This window comes from Mya arenaria, chromosome 17 (genome assembly GCF_026914265.1).
Source record: "Mya arenaria isolate MELC-2E11 chromosome 17, ASM2691426v1".
Taxonomy (NCBI): Eukaryota; Metazoa; Mollusca; class Bivalvia; order Myida; family Myidae; genus Mya; species Mya arenaria.
In genome coordinates, this window is record NC_069138.1 from 39,366,018 (window position 1) to 39,385,945 (window position 19,928).

Sequence of the window (19,928 nt, forward strand, 5' to 3'; positions counted from 1 at the left end):
ACTATTGTCCTTTATTATTCTACTTAGAAATTCTGGTTAAGGTTTTGCATGTTAGCACTAACAGGTTAATATCTCAGCAACTACTTGTTGTATTGTTTTGAGACTTTATACAACGCTACTCAACCATCCAACCTGCTTGTATAACCAAGTTAGGTAACTTTAGTTTGCATATAACGCTAATTATGGCCCTTTATTTTTTTACTCAGAACTTCTGGTTAAGGTTTTGCATGTTACCACATTTAAGTCAATATCAAAGCAAATTAACATGTATTGCATTGAAACTTAAGACATTTGTTCCCAACTATCCAACCTAGTTGAAAAACTAGATGTTTTGCAAACTATTGCCCTTTATTATTCAACTAAGCAATTAAGGTTTTGTATGTAAGCACATGTAAGTCAATAACTCGGCAACTGCTAGATGTATTGCATTGTAACTTTAAACAATGAAGAATGATAACTCTATCTTGCATATAATATAAATTTTGCCCCTTTATTATTTGACATAGAAGTTCTGGATAAAGTTCGGCATTTAATATTATTTTATAGTGATCCATGCATGTTTCATTAAAACTTCTTATCTTAAAAGTGGCTGAATAGTCGAGAGCGCTGTCTCTGTGACAGCTCTTTTTTTATTTTTTTTATTAGGCTTTATATAAGAATGTTATTGTTATCATTGGAGAATGGTGTTAAAGTAATCATCTGTATAAAGTATGTGCAGCTCATTGACATGCATATTTCAGTTGGTTTATGGGCCCAATGGTGAACCTTCAAGACTGCCTCGCAGCATTCTTTTCAGCAGATGAACTCAAGGGGGATAACATGTACAGCTGTGAGAAGTGTAAAAAGTAGGGCTAGTTCATTTAATTTCATTTTAATTACTCTTATTATTAATGGATTTCTGTAATACTTACATTAGTGCGAAATAGTATAATATATAGAATTTCTAAATGAATGAGTTCATGTTTACAGTATTGTTCTTTAATTATTAGTGTATTCATTCTTAGATACTGAATGATGACCATATTGTATTTAGATTTTTATATCATAGATATCAATGTCTCCTTGAAATAATATGATATTGAAAAATAATTGTTGTATGATTAATGAAAGTAGTGTTGAACTTTGGACGTGATATCACAAATGAATAGCGTTGAAAATGTGTGTTCTATGTTAACATAATCGTCATTAACATTAAAAGGTGAAATATTTAATGGTGTGCTGATATATCAAAGTTAAACAAGCAAATCTTAAAATCAGTTGTCTCAACATTTGTGAAAAGTATCACAGGTCTCCATGAAACTTTCATGATTAAATATTTGAAAGTTCACAATGATTAAGTTAAGAATGTTGCTAACTTTAACAGTTAAAGGCAGTTAACATTGGCCCAATGTTAATTGATGGTAAAATCTTTTTCAGACTTAGGAATGGCTTGAAGTACTCCAAGGTTTTGGAATTGCCAGAGGTGCTCTGTATTCACCTGAAGCGATTCCGTCACGAGTTTTACTCCTCCAAAATCAGCACCTATGTCTCATTTCCCCTAACCAACTTGGATATGAAACCTTACCTACACAAAGGTTGGTAATGAGAACTCAATAAGGAAACTTTAATGCAATGTTATAAAAGTAGGTTAATCTCTTAAATGACAAAAATAATGTTTGGAAACTATTTTTGTAAAAAAGGCTCCAAGCTAAGAAAATTAAAAGTGATAATCATTGAGGAAATTACTTGTTTAAGGACCACAATGGAAATAAGGGCTTGCCCTTTTTTGTGTTATCCTTGGTGTTGGTGTGTATGTCATAGTTTTCTCGTATGTGATATAGTATTTAATAATGCTCATTATTTTATCCTATGTTATGTTGTTAACTATGTATATGCTTCCTATGCCGAAATAAATCTATCTATCTATCTATCTAGGAAATTTAATATTTTAAAAAAGAAATGAAGAAAGTAACATTCATCAGCGCTTTTATCAGCCTTTAAGTACTCAGGTGTAAATTACCAATTACCAATGTGTGATTTTATATGGGTAAAAAATGTTGATGTGTCAATTAAGCCTTTGTTGTTTTCCTCAAATCAAAACTGAAGGTCTGAAATGAAAGCCCTGACTCATCACACAATCTGATAAATGAATGTACCGGTAAGTATGAAATTCTTCAATGATGAGTGGTTAGAATTCTTTTAAGAAGTAAGTAGAACTGATTATTTGTTTCAGATCACACCAGTCAAGTCACTGTCTATGACCTGGTAGCTGTCATATGTCACCATGGAACAGCAGGAGGTATGGTTGGATTAGTTTATAGGGGTCTTCAGCCAGATGTATAAATCTGGTTAATTCTTTGATGTGGTTTAAATTTGCCAAAATGTTCGTTGATAAGTCAATATTTTTCAAAAATAATATTAACCAATCAAATCATTTAAGTGTGCTAACAAGCATAAACAATTACCTGTAGACAACCGATAATTCTAAGTTTAATATGATTGGCTGCTGCTAGCTAGTATTAAGAATATTCAATATTAATTGTATAAAATTATATGTTATATCTTGGTACATTGTGCACACTGTATGGATGAGATTGTTAGTTTTATGTTGATACGATGATATTGGCATGTTAGTCATGTTTTTGTTCTTATCACATGTGACATTACATTATGTTGCGTTAGTTAGCATATATGGTTACCCCTTATGTATCGACCAGTATCCAAAGCCGGTTTGGTCGTCATAATTAACATATATGTTGAATAACTCATTAATAATGGCAATGTGTTTCTAGACCAAATTGAAAAATCAGACCCTAGGGTAACATAGATTACTCAGTTGGGTTCTATGATCAGGTTCTCACTGTGCAAGAATAGGTGAGGTATTATCATAGCCTAGGTGTTTTTATCATCATTGCTGACTTTCAAGAACTAAATTCTGCAAGAGACAATACACACATATGCAGCAAGACCCATAACTCTGGCTTTTATGATTATTGAGTAATGCCCCTTAGTCAAGAGTGTTCCTCATGATAGCACAGATGGTCATAGGATATACACAGAACAGTATTGCCAGTTTGATCTTCAGTATATGACCTCATATAAGAACTGTTTAACAAATCATAAAGGTAATATGCTTACTATTTTAGGGGGTCACTACACAGCATACTGTCAGAATGTGTTCACGGAGCTGTGGTACGAGTTTGATGATCAATATGTGACTGAAGTAGACGTGAGTCAGGTAGTCAACTGTGAGGCTTATGTCCTCTTCTACAGGTAATTGATTAAAAGTTTAAACACATAGTTCTGTAACGTCTGAAGGTCTGTTTACTGAATGATAATTAACTGAGAAATTGTCATAATCTTCATTCTATTGTGATACTAATAGTGCATGTAAACCATAGTTTGTAAATGGCTTCAAATATGTGCTTATTGTTTCAGGAAGCACAATGACCGCGTGATTAATAGATTATAAATGGCTGCAGATATGTATGTATTGTTTCAGGAAGCACAATGACCACATGAATAAAAGATTAAAGATAGCATTAGATATATATTTATTGTGTTGGTTAGCACAATGACCACATGAACAATAGATTGTAAATGGCTTCAGTTATATACTTATTGTTTCAGGAAGCGCAATGACCACATGCACAGTGTTCGCCAAGAGGCCATGGACCTCATGAATAATCGAGAGGTGTGTACCCAGCCACTTAAGATTTTAAAGCACCAGCTTTATCAATAACATTATAAGGGGGGTTTGCAAATTATTTCTCACTAGGGAAAACATGTTGTTTTTAGTGCAGATGTGTTTTTGTCTGTCTGTCTGTCTGTCCGTTTGTCTGTCTCTCTGTCCCTCTTCTAGATTCACTCCGTATATCCAAAATCACTTCAAAGATTTTTATGAAGCGAGGGTCAAATGTTTGCCTCATAGAAATGAATCAAGGTCAAAGTTTAAAGTCAATGCTTCCAGCTATTGATTTGGTGTGACCATAACTCCTAAACCCAGTGAAGGATTTTCATGAAACATGGGTCAAATGTTCACCATATCAAGATAGCATGGAGAACACACATTACATGTGGGCTGTCTCAATGTCAAGGTCACAGTTCAAGGTCAAAGGTTTGAGCCATAGATTTTATGTCTGCTCAATGTCTACTTAACCCCTTGAAGGATTTTTATAAAATTTGGTTGAAATATTTACCTCATCAACACAACACCCACAATCCACTCTGTATGTCCCAACTTAAAATGTTTTGCAACAGAATGAGACAAGCATTGGGCGGAAAATGTTGAATTAAAGTTGGTTGGCATTATAAACGGATTCAAACATGGTTCATTTGTAAGCCAGAAGTTGTCTGTATGCATTTCAGCTGAAATAAATGGATATAGACCAACAATAGACAATTCTCATTCTATCAGAATTGAAATGCTGGAATAAGTAAAAATAATAATTTTACATTATTTTTTCAGCCAAGCCTGATGCATTTCTTCGTTTCCAAGCAGTGGATAAACAGATTTAACACCTTTGCAGAACCAGGACCTATCACAAATGATGATTTCCTTTGTCCACATGGAGGTGCGATACTTATAAAATCATGAACCATTTGAGATTTTAGAAAGACTAAACTAGTTTGAAAAAATGTAAACTTATGGTTTTTAAAATAAAGTATTTAGGTTTGCTTAAATATCATATAGGAACTCCATATATGAAACAATTTCAATGTTCATATCATTGTTCACCTATTCATGTGAAACAGCAAAAGCCAAGTACAGAACACAATGTTTGAGTAACAATATCACTGACTGCCCGGCACATATTTATGAGTGCTCTCAAGTCTAATTCTAAACTGTGTCTCATATAAGAGCAATTTCAAAAACTTCCAAACTCATTTATTCTACCTTCTTTATATGAACTCTATATGAATATTAAGTGTGAAACGTAAATGTGTTGATAGTTACAGCAATTTTAAATTCTTTGCTACATGCAACATTGTAATGAAATGAAGATTATCACTTCCAAGTTTTGATTCTGAACTCGTACTTGAGAACATCATAAACATCAACTTGTATTCAATATTCAAAATTCGACGAAATTGACTCAGTCCGCTTTAACAACATTTGATTTTAATGTTTATGGGCAAACAATATTGAGATTGATAACCAGCACAATAAGTATGTGTTTACCTTATAATCTAGTTATAAACTTACATATTTCTCAGGAGTTCCACCGCAGAGATTAGAGTTTATCGGAGACCTTGTGGAGCCCCTTTCGCAATCCATGTGGGAGTATCTGCATGATAGGTAGGCAGAGTTGTATAAGAGATGATTCAGTATACAGTATGAAAGTATTTACGAGGAGAATGTGTATGTTAATGATTAATATAAAAAAGTTACACTTGCATGTTTATGTTTTTAAAAAATTATATATCTGAACGCTTCCACGTTACACCTTTGCACAGTTGGTTTTGAAAGATTAACAATCATTAACTGTCGTCTCATAGGTAGAAATACCATGTTTTCTGCACCTTCCTTTCAAGTTAACATGGTATCCTTCATAAAAACAATTGTTTTCAATATTTATTTATCCTTTACAGTAAATTTAAATTGTATTAAATGTGGTACATCTTATTTGGGAGATAGGATTGACTCTTCAACATTTGGGTTGCATCAGCGTATGCAAGCTTAAGTTCAGTGATGGGATTTTCAAGTCTTAAGGTTTAAAAGAAACGTAATATGCAATGGAAGAATTTATGCAGTGTTACGGTAATAAGTTTTGACCATAAGATTTGCAAAAACATGTTTTTATGAGATATATACATGCAATGGTTATTGATTCATTATATATAAGATGGTTTGCATCACACTTTCTTGAAGCAGGAGTCAGTTCTAGCTATATAAAATGTTAATGATAATTATGTCTTAAACACTGATATGTCTTACACACAGATTTGGAGGAGGTCCCGCCTGTAATCACCTGTTTCCATGTGGACAGTGTCATAAACAGCTGGAGATGTTGAGAAACAGGCAGAAAAAAGAGCTAGACGAATTTATTAAGGTTGGATTTATATATTGTTATTTGTGAGTGTACACATCTTGAATGTAAACCTATTTTAGTGTTTCTTCTAGGCCCTTAATGCCCCCAAAGGTGGGCAATTTGGAATCGCACTGTCTGTCGTACGTCTGTCTGTTTTTCTGTGTCAGGGTTCTAACTTTGTCTTGCAGGGAGAGATTTTAAATAACTTGGCATTAGGTGTTAGGTACATAAACACATGTGTTGGGTGCATGACCCATGCCCCTACCTCAAAGGTCAAGGTCACACTTTCAGGTTTATCATTATGAAATGATGCATATAGGCATATACAGTATAATTGGTTGTGTCTGGGCTGTAACTTATCATGTACTGAGGGATTTTAAAATAAATTGGCATATATGTAATTGGTACGTAAAGGCTTATGCAAGAATTATGACCTTACTTCAAAGGTCAAGGTCACTCTTGGAGTCAATTCATTATGAAAGGCAGTGTTGTGTGCAAGGCCAATGTCCCTTTCTCAAAGTCCAAGGTCACTCTTAAAAGATCAATCATGGAATGCTGTAAAATGCACTCAGATGGTGTATAGTTGGCAGTGTCCAGGCTGCGACTTTATCATGCACAGATGGCTTCTAAAATTACTTGGCACATGTATTTTATTTAAAAAAAAAATGTGACAAGTTGTGTGCAAGACCCAAGTCACTACCTCTTACTTTTAGCTTTTTCTGAATGTAGACATTGCATTATCTTTTAAACAGGATGGCAGTTCGGGGGCATTGGTTTTAAAATACTATTGGGTTCTCAAAGATTTTGGTTATGGTGGAATTATGGCTCTTTTCAAGTTCAATTTATAAAAAATGTCTAGACCATAGCACATGAATGGGTTCTCATATTTAAATTATGTTTGGAACACATGTTTAAAACTATAAAATACAGGTCAAATTCGACTTTGGTTACAAACATTTAATTTTTGAAGGAGTTAAGGCTCCTTTTTAGACTTTGCCAAAAAAAACTGTGTCTTGGCCGGTATTCATAAAACATCTTCAGTCATTTTCTATGTTAAGTCATTTTCTATGTTAAGTCATTTTCTATGTTAAGTCATTTTCTATGTTAAGTCGTTTCCTATGTTAAGTCGTTTTCGAAGGTTAAGTATCTCACTGGTCATATTGTATAATAATTTGATAATATCTAAAATACTACATTCATAAATGTATGTAAATTAAATGTTTTTTTCATGAAAAACCACTTGCACTTTCTTTAAAATTGACCATGAAAATTATAGGAATGTGACTTGAGATAAGAAATGACTTTAAGATGTGTTATGCATAGCGGTCCTGGACAATAACACATGATAAAGTTGATGTAATTAAACAATATATTGTACGCATGCTCAACTCCATAAGTCAGGTTTTACTTTGTTTACAATCCACTATTTTTGCCCAAATTTGGTATCATGATGATAAGACAAGTACCATGGATTTTTATAACTATTTGGTACATGTGTTAAACACTATAAAATACTTTTGTTATGGCCCCTTTTGAAAGGAAAGGATTTACCATAGTGTATTCGGGTATCCATCACTCATGTGACAGCTTCAGATGAAGTTATTAGGGTATAGGTCCTCTCCCTAAAAACAGGAAAAAATGCATTTTTATCCAATGTTGGGGGGGATACACACTTAGTTTAGGAAGTTCTATGCATTACTAACACATGCCAGGGTAGGCTTGTAGAAGATGACATGTATGATGTGCTAGGTTGCCCTTTAGGAAAGTGTTTACAGTGACGTGTTACAGTTACTTATACGCCCATTCATAGAACTGGACGTTTTATAGTTTTACGTGCGGTGGACAGGTTGTATGTTGTATGCTCCAGAAGCCTTTTTCCAATCATAACATTATTTGGTCACAATGTGTATGGGAATAATATCTTGGACAAATTTCCTAAACAGCCATATTGCTCGAGTCACTCAAGAGTAATTGCCCTTAAGTTATATAAATAACCTAAAATTGGTCTTGTCCAATCAATTACCTCAGAAGCCTTCATCCAATCACATGCACCACCAGATTTGGTCAGAATTTGAATGGGGTTAAAATCATGGTCAGGTTTGATAACAAGCCATGTCAAATCAGTCACTCCAGATTTATGGCTCTTGAAGTGGCAAAAACTGTTAAAACAGTGTCAGCTCTCTAAATTTGGCTTAAGATACATTTATTTATTACCATACCTGTTGTCCTGGGGGGGGTATTTTGTGAAAGTTTGCACTTTTGTAAGATTTAAAATACCATGCCTTTTGTTTAATCCTGGAAGAAACACTAACACTATATTAGTTTCCTCATACACAGCCAAGGGTGCCGAGAAATAGGCAGAAAACTGAGCTGAAGAAGTTCATTCAGGTAAGATTTAGGGTATACATGTGAACAGGGCTTCTAAACGTTTGGAACCTCAATCGGTCCAGACCCAGCGACATACCTGTTTCCAAAGTCTGTTTGCCCGAAGAATTATGTCATACATTTTCGCAATGTGTAATCTGTGTAATCTGACAATATTTTTTCAAGATGTTGCAATTCAAACGAGGAACACTTCGATCGTAATTAATTGCGTTTGGCGGTAAGTGGGCATACAACAAAATGTGAAACAGTATTGTGATTTATTTGCTTAATGCTACTACAGTAGACCAACATTCATAATCTTTAATTAGCAGATATATCTATATTTATAATAAGTGCTTCTAAAAGTTCTATATCTACATTATATCAAAATGACGTAAAGGGCACACTCAGCTTTCAGACTCTGTAGTTATATCAAGCGTGTCGCTGTTGATATCCTCTAGTATCAGGGCAGGACTAGGTTAATTAATTCGGGATTTTAATGCTTTCGCGGATTAACAATGACAATTGTATTCATTGTATTATGATAATGGATCTTTGTAGCAAAACTGTGACAAATGTTTCCATGAAAAAAAGATGGCAAATCACTTTAATGTAATGAAAACAGCAAAGTCAATTGACACAGATGGTTATTGCCTTCAAGGATGTCCCCTAGCCCCTGCTAGTTAGGGATGTAGTATGACAAACACTGTTTGTGTGTTACAAATTCTGGGTTTTTTTTACTGACTATGCCAGTTTGGACCAAAAAAAAAAAAAAGAACAATTTTCGGGCTGATTTTTTTAGCCATTTTCTGTAGCTGTAATTGGTCTGGCAAAGTCAAAATCATTCCAGACCGGCAAATTGTCTGTTTTTAGAAGCCCTGCATGTGAACATAAGCACTGTATGAAACATGTGAACAAACACACTTTGGGCAGGGGACCAGCCTTTGATCACTTGTTTCTCTGTTGACAGTGTCGCAAATACTTAAAGACAGAGAAAGGAGCCTGAAAAAGTTAGAGGCTATCCATCATCTGTCTTTATGTCATGACATTTAACTTGTTCATTTCATATTCCTTTTAAATGTTGTTACATACCTGTAAAAGTACTCTTGGGGGCTTGTACACATACCTGTGAAAGTTCTCTTTGGGGCTTGTACACATACCAGGGAAAGTTCTCTTTGGGGCTTGTACACATACCTGTGAAAGTTCTCTTTGGGGCTTGTACACATACCTGTAAAAGTACTCTTGGGGGCTTGTACACATACCTGTGAAAGTTCTCTTGGGGGCTTGTACACATACCTGTGAAAGTTCTCTTGGGGGCTTGTACACATACCTGTAAAAGTACTCTTGGGGGCTTGTACACATACCTGTGAAAGTTCTCTTGGGGGCTTGTACACATACCTGTGAAAGTTCTCTTTGGGGCTTGTACACATACCTGTGAAAGTTCTCTTTGGGGCTTGTACACATACCTGTAAAAGTACTCTTGGGGGCTTGTACACATACCTGTGAAAGTTCTCTTGGGGGCTTGTACACATACCTGTGAAACTTCTCTTAGGGGCTTGTACCTGTGAAAGTTCTCATGTGAGCTTGTACACATACCTAGGAAAGTCCTCTTGGGGGCTTGTACACATACCTGTAAAGGTACTCTTTGGGGCTTATACACATACCTGGGAAAGTTCTCTTGGGGGCTTGTACACATACTTGGGAAAGTTCTCTTGGGGGCTTCTACACATACTTGGGAAAGTTCTCTTGGGGGCTTATACACATACCTGGGAAAGGTCTCTTGGGGGCTTGTACACATACCTGGGAAAGTTCTCTTGGGGGCTTGTATGCATAACTGTGTGGTACACATGTGGGCTTTTACCCATACCTGTGAAAGTACACATGTGGGCTTTAACCCATACCTGTTAAAGTACACATGTGGGCTTTTACGCATACCTATTGAAGTACACCTATAAATGGATACCTGTGAACATACACAATGTAAAATTAATTATTCCCCTCTTCAAAGAATAGAAGGTTGATTGCTTTGCACATGACGGTCGGTCGGTCAGTCCGTCAGTAGACCAAAGCTTGACCAATCGATAACTCAACAATTCCTGGACGTATCATCAAACTTGACATGAAGGTTGGGCCTGACCAGTAGATGACCCCTTTTGATTTTAGGGGTCATTAGGTTAAAGGTCAAGGTCACAGTGACCTTTAACAGCAAAAGGTTGTCGAAGCTTATCCAAGTGATAACTCGACAATCCCTAGACCTATGTTCATCAAACTTGACATGGAGGCTGGGCCTGACCAGTAAATAAACACTATTGATTCAAGGGGTCTTCAGGTCAAAGGTCAAGGTCACAGTGACTTCGAATGCTAAAAGGTTTTCCGAGTGATAACTTGACAATGCCTGCATTCATGGCCCTCAAACTTGACTTGGAGATTGGGCCTGACCAGTAGATGACCCCTATTGATTTAAGGGGTCATCAGGTCAAAGGTTAAGGTCACAGTGACCTTGAATGCAGACTAGACAATTCCTGGACCTATGGTCAACTTGACATGAAGGTTGGGCCTGACCAGTAGATGACTCCTAATGATTTTAGGGGTTATCAGGCCAAAGTTCAAGGCCACAGTGACCTTAAACATGAAAAGGTTAACAAAGCTTCTCTGAGTGATATCTCAACAATGCCTGGACCTATGATCATGAAACTTGACATGGAGGCAGGGCATGACCAATTGATGACCCCTATTAATTTTAGAAGTCATCGGGTCAAAGGTTAAGGTCAGAGTGAACTTGAATGTGAAAAGGTTGTTTGAGTGATAACTCGACAATGCTTGCACCCATGACCCTCAAACTTGGGGGCTGGGCCTGACCAGTGGATGACCCCTTTTAATTTTAGGGATCAAGGCCACAGTGATCTTGAACTCAAAGAGCTTGTCTGTGTGATAACTCGACAATACCTGCACCCATGGCCCTCAAACTTGGCATTTAGGTTGGGGGTGACCAATTGATGACCCCTATGGATTTTGAGGTCATAGAGTTTAAGGTCAAGGTCATAACTCATTCATCATTAAAATTTATGTCATATTTACTTATTCCCTGCTGCTAAGAGGATATATTTTTATCGGCAAATATCAGTTATCATCTGAACATGATTAAAACTGTACCTTCTATCCTCAAACTTTGAATGGTCATAATCTTAAAACTGCCTCAAAGGCATTCAATGTCAATGAAAAATCAGCTGTCATTTTGGTCCATGCATATTTCATTTAATTGTCCTAATGATCCTGACAACATGGCGCTCAGGGGGGCATAATGTTTGACAAACATCTCTTGTTCATACCTGTGTTTGTACACAATTTGGAATAGCAGACATATAGGGATTGCTTTCCCCGATAGCATCTTTGTTGAACTTTCATTTCTTGTAATCACTTTTGAACCATGAAATAAAATTTCGTTTTCATATAATTTGGCGTGCTTTCCTGAAAAACTTACTACTGTCATTAGACTGCAATATATTTTATCTCATAAACACCAAAATTAAATTTTTAACGAGCTGCTAAGCCACTTGTGAAATCTGTGTTTTGGTGCTCACTATGTGAAATACGACAATATTACACTGAACCAAACACTTATCCTGAATATCATACCTTGAACATTGAACATTTCAATGCAGCGAGGAATTTAAGTAACAGTATAAAAAAATCCTTTAGTCACAGGGATGTGATTTGTCCGCCGATTCACGGATTTAGGCGGATCTAAAAGTTTCAAGGCCCAAAAAAATAAAATAACAAAAGTTTTTTTAATTGGTGAAAAAAGGTTAGCTAGTGGCTTTTGGTTGTTGCTTTATTAAGACATTCCAGTTTGCTTCAAATTTGAAGTCAGGCGAGCCCACAAAAGGGCTTCTAAAAGAGAAGTTTTGCTTTTGTGGCAGGTTGCTTCACCCCCATTGACCTCCATTGGGGGTATAAATGGTGGCAATCTCATTTTCAAGCCTTTCAGCTGCCTGGTCAAACACATCCCTGAATCTAGGTCAATTCAGTGACTTGTGTATACAAGGTTAAATGTGATTTTTTTTTAAAGATTTTTATATGAAACATTTCAGTTGAATGAGCGGTTTAAGGAAGAAGACAACCCAAGTGTTATCTACGCCATCTCCATGACCTGGTTTAAGGAATGGGAAAACTTTGTCAGGGAAAAAGAAGATCGTAAGTTTATTCTTATGGTGTCTTTTAAATAAATAAATGTCCATTATATAAATGCCATTATGTTTGACAATCTAAAGGTTTTAGATGAAAATCACAGGAACATGAAAGAAAACCCCTGAATCATTATACCACCACTTGTATCAATGATTTAAATCTGTCGACCCTTACAGGAGTTATTATTGGATGCTTGGATAGTAAAGGGTTGATTGGGTAAAATAATCTTTTGACTGGGTAAAATAATCCTTTGACTGGGTTAAATAATCTTTGACTGGGTTAAATAATCTTGAGTATACTTAATTAACACAATTGACTTAATGGTCAATGTCCACTTTGGTTGCAATGCACTTATTTTTTCCAAATTATGATGCATGGACAATGACTCATGCAAATGTTGACTGATGTAAAAACATTTGCGACAGCAAATGTTAAACCCATAAATTGCAGGTCAAATTTGACTTTGGTTAAAATCAACTAAAGTTTTTATGCCCCCACAAAGTGGCGGCATATAGGGTTGCCCTTGTCCGTACGTACGTCTGTCTGTCTGTACGTACGTACGTCCCGAAGATTGTTTCCGATCTAATTCTTGAAAACCGTTTGTCCAATCCTCACCAAACTTTAAACACATGTTTGTGACCATAATATCTTGATCAAGTTCGATAGTCATGGAAATCGCTTTAGTCATTTAGGAGTTACGGCCCTTTTTTGCCAAAAATACTTCAAAAATATATGTTTCCAATCTAATTCTTGAAAAGTATGTGTCCAATCCTCACCAAACTTTACATACATGATTGTGACCATAATATCTTGATCAAGTTCGATAGCCATGGAAATCGCTTTTGTCATTTAGGAGTTACGGCCCTTTATTTGCAAAAAAAGACTTGAAAAATACGTCCCGAAGATTGTTTCCGATCTAATTCTTGAAAACTGTTTGTCCAATCCTCACCAAACTTTTAACACATGTTTGTGACCATAATACCTTGATCAAGTTCGATAGCCATGGAAATCGCTTTAATCATTTAGGAGTTAGAGCCCTTTATTTCCCAACAATACTTAAAAAATATCTTATCCGATCTAATTTTTGAAAAGGATTTGCCCTTGTGCAGATTATCCTGAATAATCATTATGGCTTATTTTCTGTGACAAAAAATCGAAGTGGGGGCATCCGTGTCCTATGGACACATTTCTAGTTCATAGTTATGTCCCATTTTTATGCTTCCCTTCGAATCCCATCCGGATTCGTCCATGCTTGACTGGATTATGGCCCTTTGAAATTGGCAAAATTGTTACAATTGAACTTTTGAACACAATAGCGGTTTCTTTCGAAAACCAGCCACATTTAACCATGCATGACTGAACTATGGCCATTTAAATTTAAAACTGGCAAAACATCTTTAATTTAACTTATGAACACTAAAGGGTCTTCATTTATTATCTGATCCTTACCAATTTTGATTTGAAATCTTGGAGGTTTTGTATCATTTCTTGAACTGGCCATATCTGTCCATACATGACTGGATTAAGGCCCTTGAAAAAGTCAAAATTGCATTAATTGAGCTTGGGAACAAATTAGATCCTCCATTTAAAATCTGATGTTTGATGTTTACCAATTATACAGTAGTTAGATATCTATTAGATCTCCAGGTTGTTTTTTTCCAAAGCTGCCTAGGTGCAATAAAAATACAAGCATGACTAGAATTTGGCGCTTCAAATTTGAGACACAAGAGTGTCTTCATTTATCAAAGAATCTTCTCCAAACTTAGACATTAGTTAGATGTCCATGACAGCTTTGCTCCTGTCTTAAATCAGCAAGATTTGCCAATACATGACTGGATTGAAATTGTCAGAATTATTGCTTACAAATTTCTTATGGTCTTTATATATATGGAAAGTGACGAAATTAGACAAGCCAGTAGAGCACAGGCCCTCATGGGTCTCTTGTTCATGAAAGCGGCATCAATAACTATAAAATTGTTATTTACAGAACCCCCAGACAGTATCGACAACAAGCGGATCAGCGTTGTGAAAAATGGCCAACTTGTTGTTCGGCACAATTCAGACCATGGTCAATTGTCAGGTGAAATGTGGGAGTTTCTCTACAATATCTACGGTGGGGGCCCCGAACTTATCATAAAACAAGTTACGCCCCCTCCTGTTGCCGCACATAGCAAAACTTTAGCCGAACAAGCAATGAGCGCTCATGCGAATAGGTCAGAAAATGCCAACACCGAAAGAGGGGATACCAGTAGTAGGTCAGGTGATACTAAGCAAAGTGGAAAAGGAGAGTTAAGCAATGAGTCTGTTGAGAGAGTGAAAGACCTTGACGGAGGGAGTAGTGACCTTGGAGAAAGGTCAACTGAGGTTGAGGAGACACAGGCATGTTTGCAGAAAGAGGATAGTGAAAGGATAGAGGATGATATGGATACAGAAACAGCTAGACTTACTTATGATAATCAGGAAATGGAAGTCTTCATAACTGACAAGGAAAACAGTTGCTAAAGATACCTTGTGAAATATTGTTACTTATTCAAGAACAGAAATATTTTTACTTATTCAAGAACAGGAATTCTTGTCAATATGTGAGAAAATGGTTTAATGATTGAGACGTTAATGTACATGTCACGTACATGTACCCTGATGTAAATCAACATTTCATTGTAAAGCTATGTTACTTCATGTACCGGTAATTGAAATGAAGATATTTATGTTGTAACATTTACCATGCAAGAAGATGAACCATTGTGAGATATATATCTTGTGTATTATGAAACAGTGATATTGACTTATGATTTTGAAGATAAGATTGTTCATGTAAAACAAATCGAACTTCCAATTTGTAAACATATACTTACAAATTTTGTTCCTTTTTAATTCTTGCTTTAATTTTGAATAATTTGGTTTCCTTCTTAGAAATTATTATTATATTGTTCTTTTGTTGTTGATGATGTATAAAGAAATACTACAATGGATATTTGTTTTATGTCAAAATTTGTTTCATGTCAAAATAAGACAAAAAATGTATGTGCACAGCATCCTGTGGACCGATTTATTGTGTGTGTTTAAGTATAATTGCCTAGTTGAACTGGATTTAAGAATATAGGAACAACTTTTATAAATATGAGTGTCAGATTAAGAGTATTTAAGAATACATGAAAAACAGTGTGTAATAGTATAGCTGCATTGTAGTATGATACATTCTCATCCTGTGAAGTGTAGTGACACTAATGTGTGTGTTGTTGATGTTTAACTATATCAAACATACTACAGTTCTCCAAAGATTTTGGGAATGATTGGGGTATGTTCATGCATAATAATATCTTGATATGATAAGAGTCATAAGTACTTTTGTAATGTTGTCATTCCAGATTTCTTCTTATTTGCTGCTAGTCAGATTAATATGTGTACACACCAAATAACTCTGAACAGACTGTAGTATTTGTGTTCATTAATGCTTGGTAATGCAGTTTTGAACCCGAGAGTGCTGTTATCACGAATCCTAGGAGAGGTTACGTACATCGGAAAGATATTTGACAATACAGGGATGATAAAATTCAGAAATCAGGATTGAAAGTTTTCCGACTTTTGCGCATTTGTAATTATTTTTTGCTGGACATTTGCATTTTGAACAGGCTGAAGCTGAGAAAAATATTACACCAGGGGTCTAAGCCTATTAAATCTGCTGGTGGTCTCAAGAAGAGCCGCACTTTGAGATTATCCCACAGGTATGAAACAGCTGTTTGCACTGTCTTTGGTACATGATCGCTGTTTCCACTGTTAGTCTTGGGTACATAACCGCTTCAAGGATTCTAGAATTTTCTACAATTTATTGTATGTGTTGACCGTTACTTTGATAATACATATGTTACCTGATGAAGGCAGATCAGGGTTTCATTTATTTTCTTGTTTCAAGATTTATTTCGCATCTGTTTCATGTTGAAAACACCCATTTATTTGCATTTTTATTTGAGAAATCCATGATCCTCCCCTTGAGTAAGTAAATACATTACAAGGATAATAAAGTGACATGCAAAGCAACCTTATACATGTGTATGTATATGTAATTTTTATGAGTTTGTATAGCAAGGAACTGTATGATGTATACACCCTGGGTTTTGACAAACTATACCTAAGCCACACTAAATTGTTATGTAAGTGGTCTTTACCACACATTTTTACAGAAAATGCAAGAAAGTAAAAAAAAATTCATTCCAATTTTACAACAAAATGGTAATATAAAGAATTGTCAGTCTGAATGATTGCTGTGTTTTGATGTACTTGTTAAAGCCAAAATTGGGTTCCTCCTGCTGGAGTACTTGCTTTAAAATTAGACTTACAGGGGAGAATCAAGTTACTTTTGTTGAGCACTTGTTCATTTTTATTATATTGTTCTTTATATATCACCCTTATTATGCTGTTTTTAGAGTAAACATAATTTTTGTTTTGATTTTGATTTCCACTCCCATCTTTTTATTTTGCCAAAATTTATTTAAAAAAATATTGTTTTAGGCTCACCAATGAGTAGTTTTTCCATACCCAACATGTAGGTTTGAATAGAACTTGTGATAAATTGCAGTCTGTGTTTGCAAAGTTGTATGATGTAGAGATAAATGTTGTCGAAATCCCAGGAGTTCATCTGACAAATGAATGTACATACTTTGACTTAGCAATACCAGACATTTTTTACATAGTTTGAATTATCCTCTTTTTTACACTTTCATTATAAGAAACAGAAAGTCATGGAAATATTCAAATTACTGACATAAAAAATAACTTCATAAGCATTCTCTGATTTATCATTTAACCTCAATAAATACAAACCAGACTCTGAGAAAACCAGGAATTGTGACATTAAGTTATAAAATATCAATTATGCTATTACAGCTCTCACAGATTGGAAGTTTGGAGTATTTTTTAGATTTGTCTCAGAATCAGCAGCTTTTGTTATCAATGCCTCCAATACAGTCATTTAAGTTAACTCACAATAGAACAGATATCAGTTGTTCGGAAAACAAATTTCAGAGGGACAAAGGATTTGTCTTTGTTTGTATCAAGTTTCCAGAAGTTAGTTGATACTTCAGGTATTCAAAGAGACTGGCTTTTATGTATTATTCCCTTACAGCTTTTAGACTTGTCCTCATGTGAGATGTGTTCTTGTATGCTCAAACTGAAAATTTTGTTTTGTTAGGCCATACCAAATTGTTTCTAGGTTTAGTGTCAGATTTTCAAATTCAAAACTTCCCTTCCATGAACGAAAAAAAAATGTCCAAAAGAAATATGCATATTATTCTTATTAAAACTTCTTTGAGAATTATACGGCAAAACATACTCTCAGAAAAGCTATCCGGGACCGTGGGACTCGGACACAAATATGCACTTGCAGGTTCTTAAATACCAACAGTAATTCTTTAGTATGTTTTTTTATCATGCACATACAAATACTGTAAATTTTATACTGTATTATACTATCATATAAAGTTTAATATATTTCTTTGACATATTTTGGTTTTTGAGAACTGTTGCTTCTTCAGTTTTGAAGGCTCAAAACCTTATAACCAGATTGCGCCGTAGATGGAAGCAATTTGGCATGGTCTTTCTAATCACCATAGTAATGCTTCTGTATCAGAACTTACCGAAATTGCACCATGTTTTATTTAAGCCATTGTCACTCTTACTTCTTGTTATTGTAAAATAAAAATCCCAAATGAACCTGTGTTTGCTATGATTATCCTGCTGAAAGGTAGAAAACAAGTTATTTTGACCATTGACTCAAAGTGTGACCTTGACCTAGGTCTTGCACGTGACACACCCGTTCTATATGATCATCTTGAATATCTGTGATGTCTCATTGAAAATGTGTTCCTAGCAATACATAAATCTTCTTATTATAACCAAGTTACAGTCGAGATAAACTACAAAACAACCATTTGATTAACATTGACCCAAAGTGTGACCTTGACATACATAAATAGTACAGCTCTCCTTATTATACCCTCCACATACAAACTACAGAGCACGTCTTGCTCTTGACACATCATGTGAGTGTATGATCATGAAGAACTTGCAGTCTGAGCAAAGTAAATCCAAGTAATTCTGACAATTAAGTCTGACCTTGACCTATAACCCTGGTCTACTTGTCATGAAGTCACAGTCTAGATGAGCTGATTATTGACTTGTAGTGCAGCATTTCTTACAGATCTGGCTGGAACACATGGCACTGTCTGGTCAGGACAATGGTGAACATTAGTACAGAAATGGCAACCAATTTAGGATCCAGTGCCAGTTTGGAAAGCAAAAACTAAGGAATTTTTACCACTGGCCACCAATGTGACCTACATGTATACGTGCCACAAACAGATTCGACATAATGAGCATTGGTGCCAAGGAATCCAAGGAGACATACTGTTTGTATCATTATTATAATGTCTCCCCCTTTGACAGGAGATGTAATATTCTGTCATTATTAATTCACTTCAAACTTTGTTCGGAGCAGAACTCAGAAACTAAGGAAATGATTGAAACTTAAGCATGTTTCGAACAGCCACATTTGTCCAGAGCATTAAATCAAAACAGATTAATGTATCAGTTAAACATGTGGATATTAATAGATGGAAATGTGAAGTTTGGCACAACATAAGAACAGTTGCTCTTCAAATCATGGTTCCGAAGTTATCTCCCATTGAATTTTGATTACCCTTTTACTACCTGGTAGTTTTATTCACAGCATAGATCGGATAATAGTAATTGAACATTAATCAAAAGCAATGTGGAGTTGCACAGGGCTTGAAATTTTACTCTTGGGACTTTTTTTTCTAGCAAATTATTTCACCTGGCAGTACGATAATTATAATTCAGGGACACTTTGTTGCAAAGTGAGCTCCTTGTTCTATTCTACTCCTTGTACTTCTTCAAATGTGTAAGAAGAATTAGTTCTGCAAGAATTTGAATGTAGCTCATCTAAAAATAACAATGTGCAATTGTGGACATGGCAGGCTAACTAATGGGCATTTTCTAGCAAACTGATCTCCCTGAGAACTTTTCTTTGATTTTATTTAAAAAAATGTTTATCCAAAGCCGTAAGTGAAAACTACAAAACAGAATTCAATTAACCTTGAACGAATGATGGATGGTAATGTTAATTTCTAATGCATTTATTACTGATAACATGTTTTCAAACTTGTAACTGTAAAGATTAAACATCAGTTTTTGAATGCGACACCAGAGTGTGAAGGTCGTGACCCTGTAATGTGTCTGACCTACAGACGCGTATTGCGGACGACACACTGCTGTCTCTGCAAAAAGATGACCTACAGGTACTGTATTTGCACACAGGTAAACAGAAGTTGCGAACCACATCAACTTTTA

The 19,928-nt window shown here is 35.4% G+C and overlaps 1 protein-coding gene across 2 annotated transcripts in view; it reads left to right on the top strand.

Moving 5' to 3' along the window:
* LOC128223983 (ubiquitin carboxyl-terminal hydrolase 20-like) overlaps positions 1 to 18,266 on the top strand; it is a 31,452-nt gene extending 13,186 nt beyond the window's left edge. The window contains exons 12-22 of one of the 2 annotated variants that reach the window (XM_052933541.1): positions 741 to 845; positions 1,417 to 1,574; positions 2,213 to 2,278; positions 3,126 to 3,252; positions 3,610 to 3,673; positions 4,448 to 4,553; positions 5,197 to 5,278; positions 5,924 to 6,032; positions 8,349 to 8,399; positions 12,467 to 12,569; positions 14,551 to 18,266. In XM_052933541.1, coding sequence (XP_052789501.1) covers positions 741 to 845; positions 1,417 to 1,574; positions 2,213 to 2,278; positions 3,126 to 3,252; positions 3,610 to 3,673; positions 4,448 to 4,553; positions 5,197 to 5,278; positions 5,924 to 6,032; positions 8,349 to 8,399; positions 12,467 to 12,569; positions 14,551 to 15,065 — 1,486 coding nt within the window. In that variant the 3' untranslated portion in view covers positions 15,066 to 18,266. The remainder of the gene's footprint in view (positions 1 to 740; positions 846 to 1,416; positions 1,575 to 2,212; positions 2,279 to 3,125; positions 3,253 to 3,609; positions 3,674 to 4,447; positions 4,554 to 5,196; positions 5,279 to 5,923; positions 6,033 to 8,348; positions 8,400 to 12,466; positions 12,570 to 14,550) is intronic. The other variant, XM_052933542.1, reaches the window with a different exon arrangement.
* Positions 18,267 to 19,928: the final 1,662 nt, after the last annotated feature.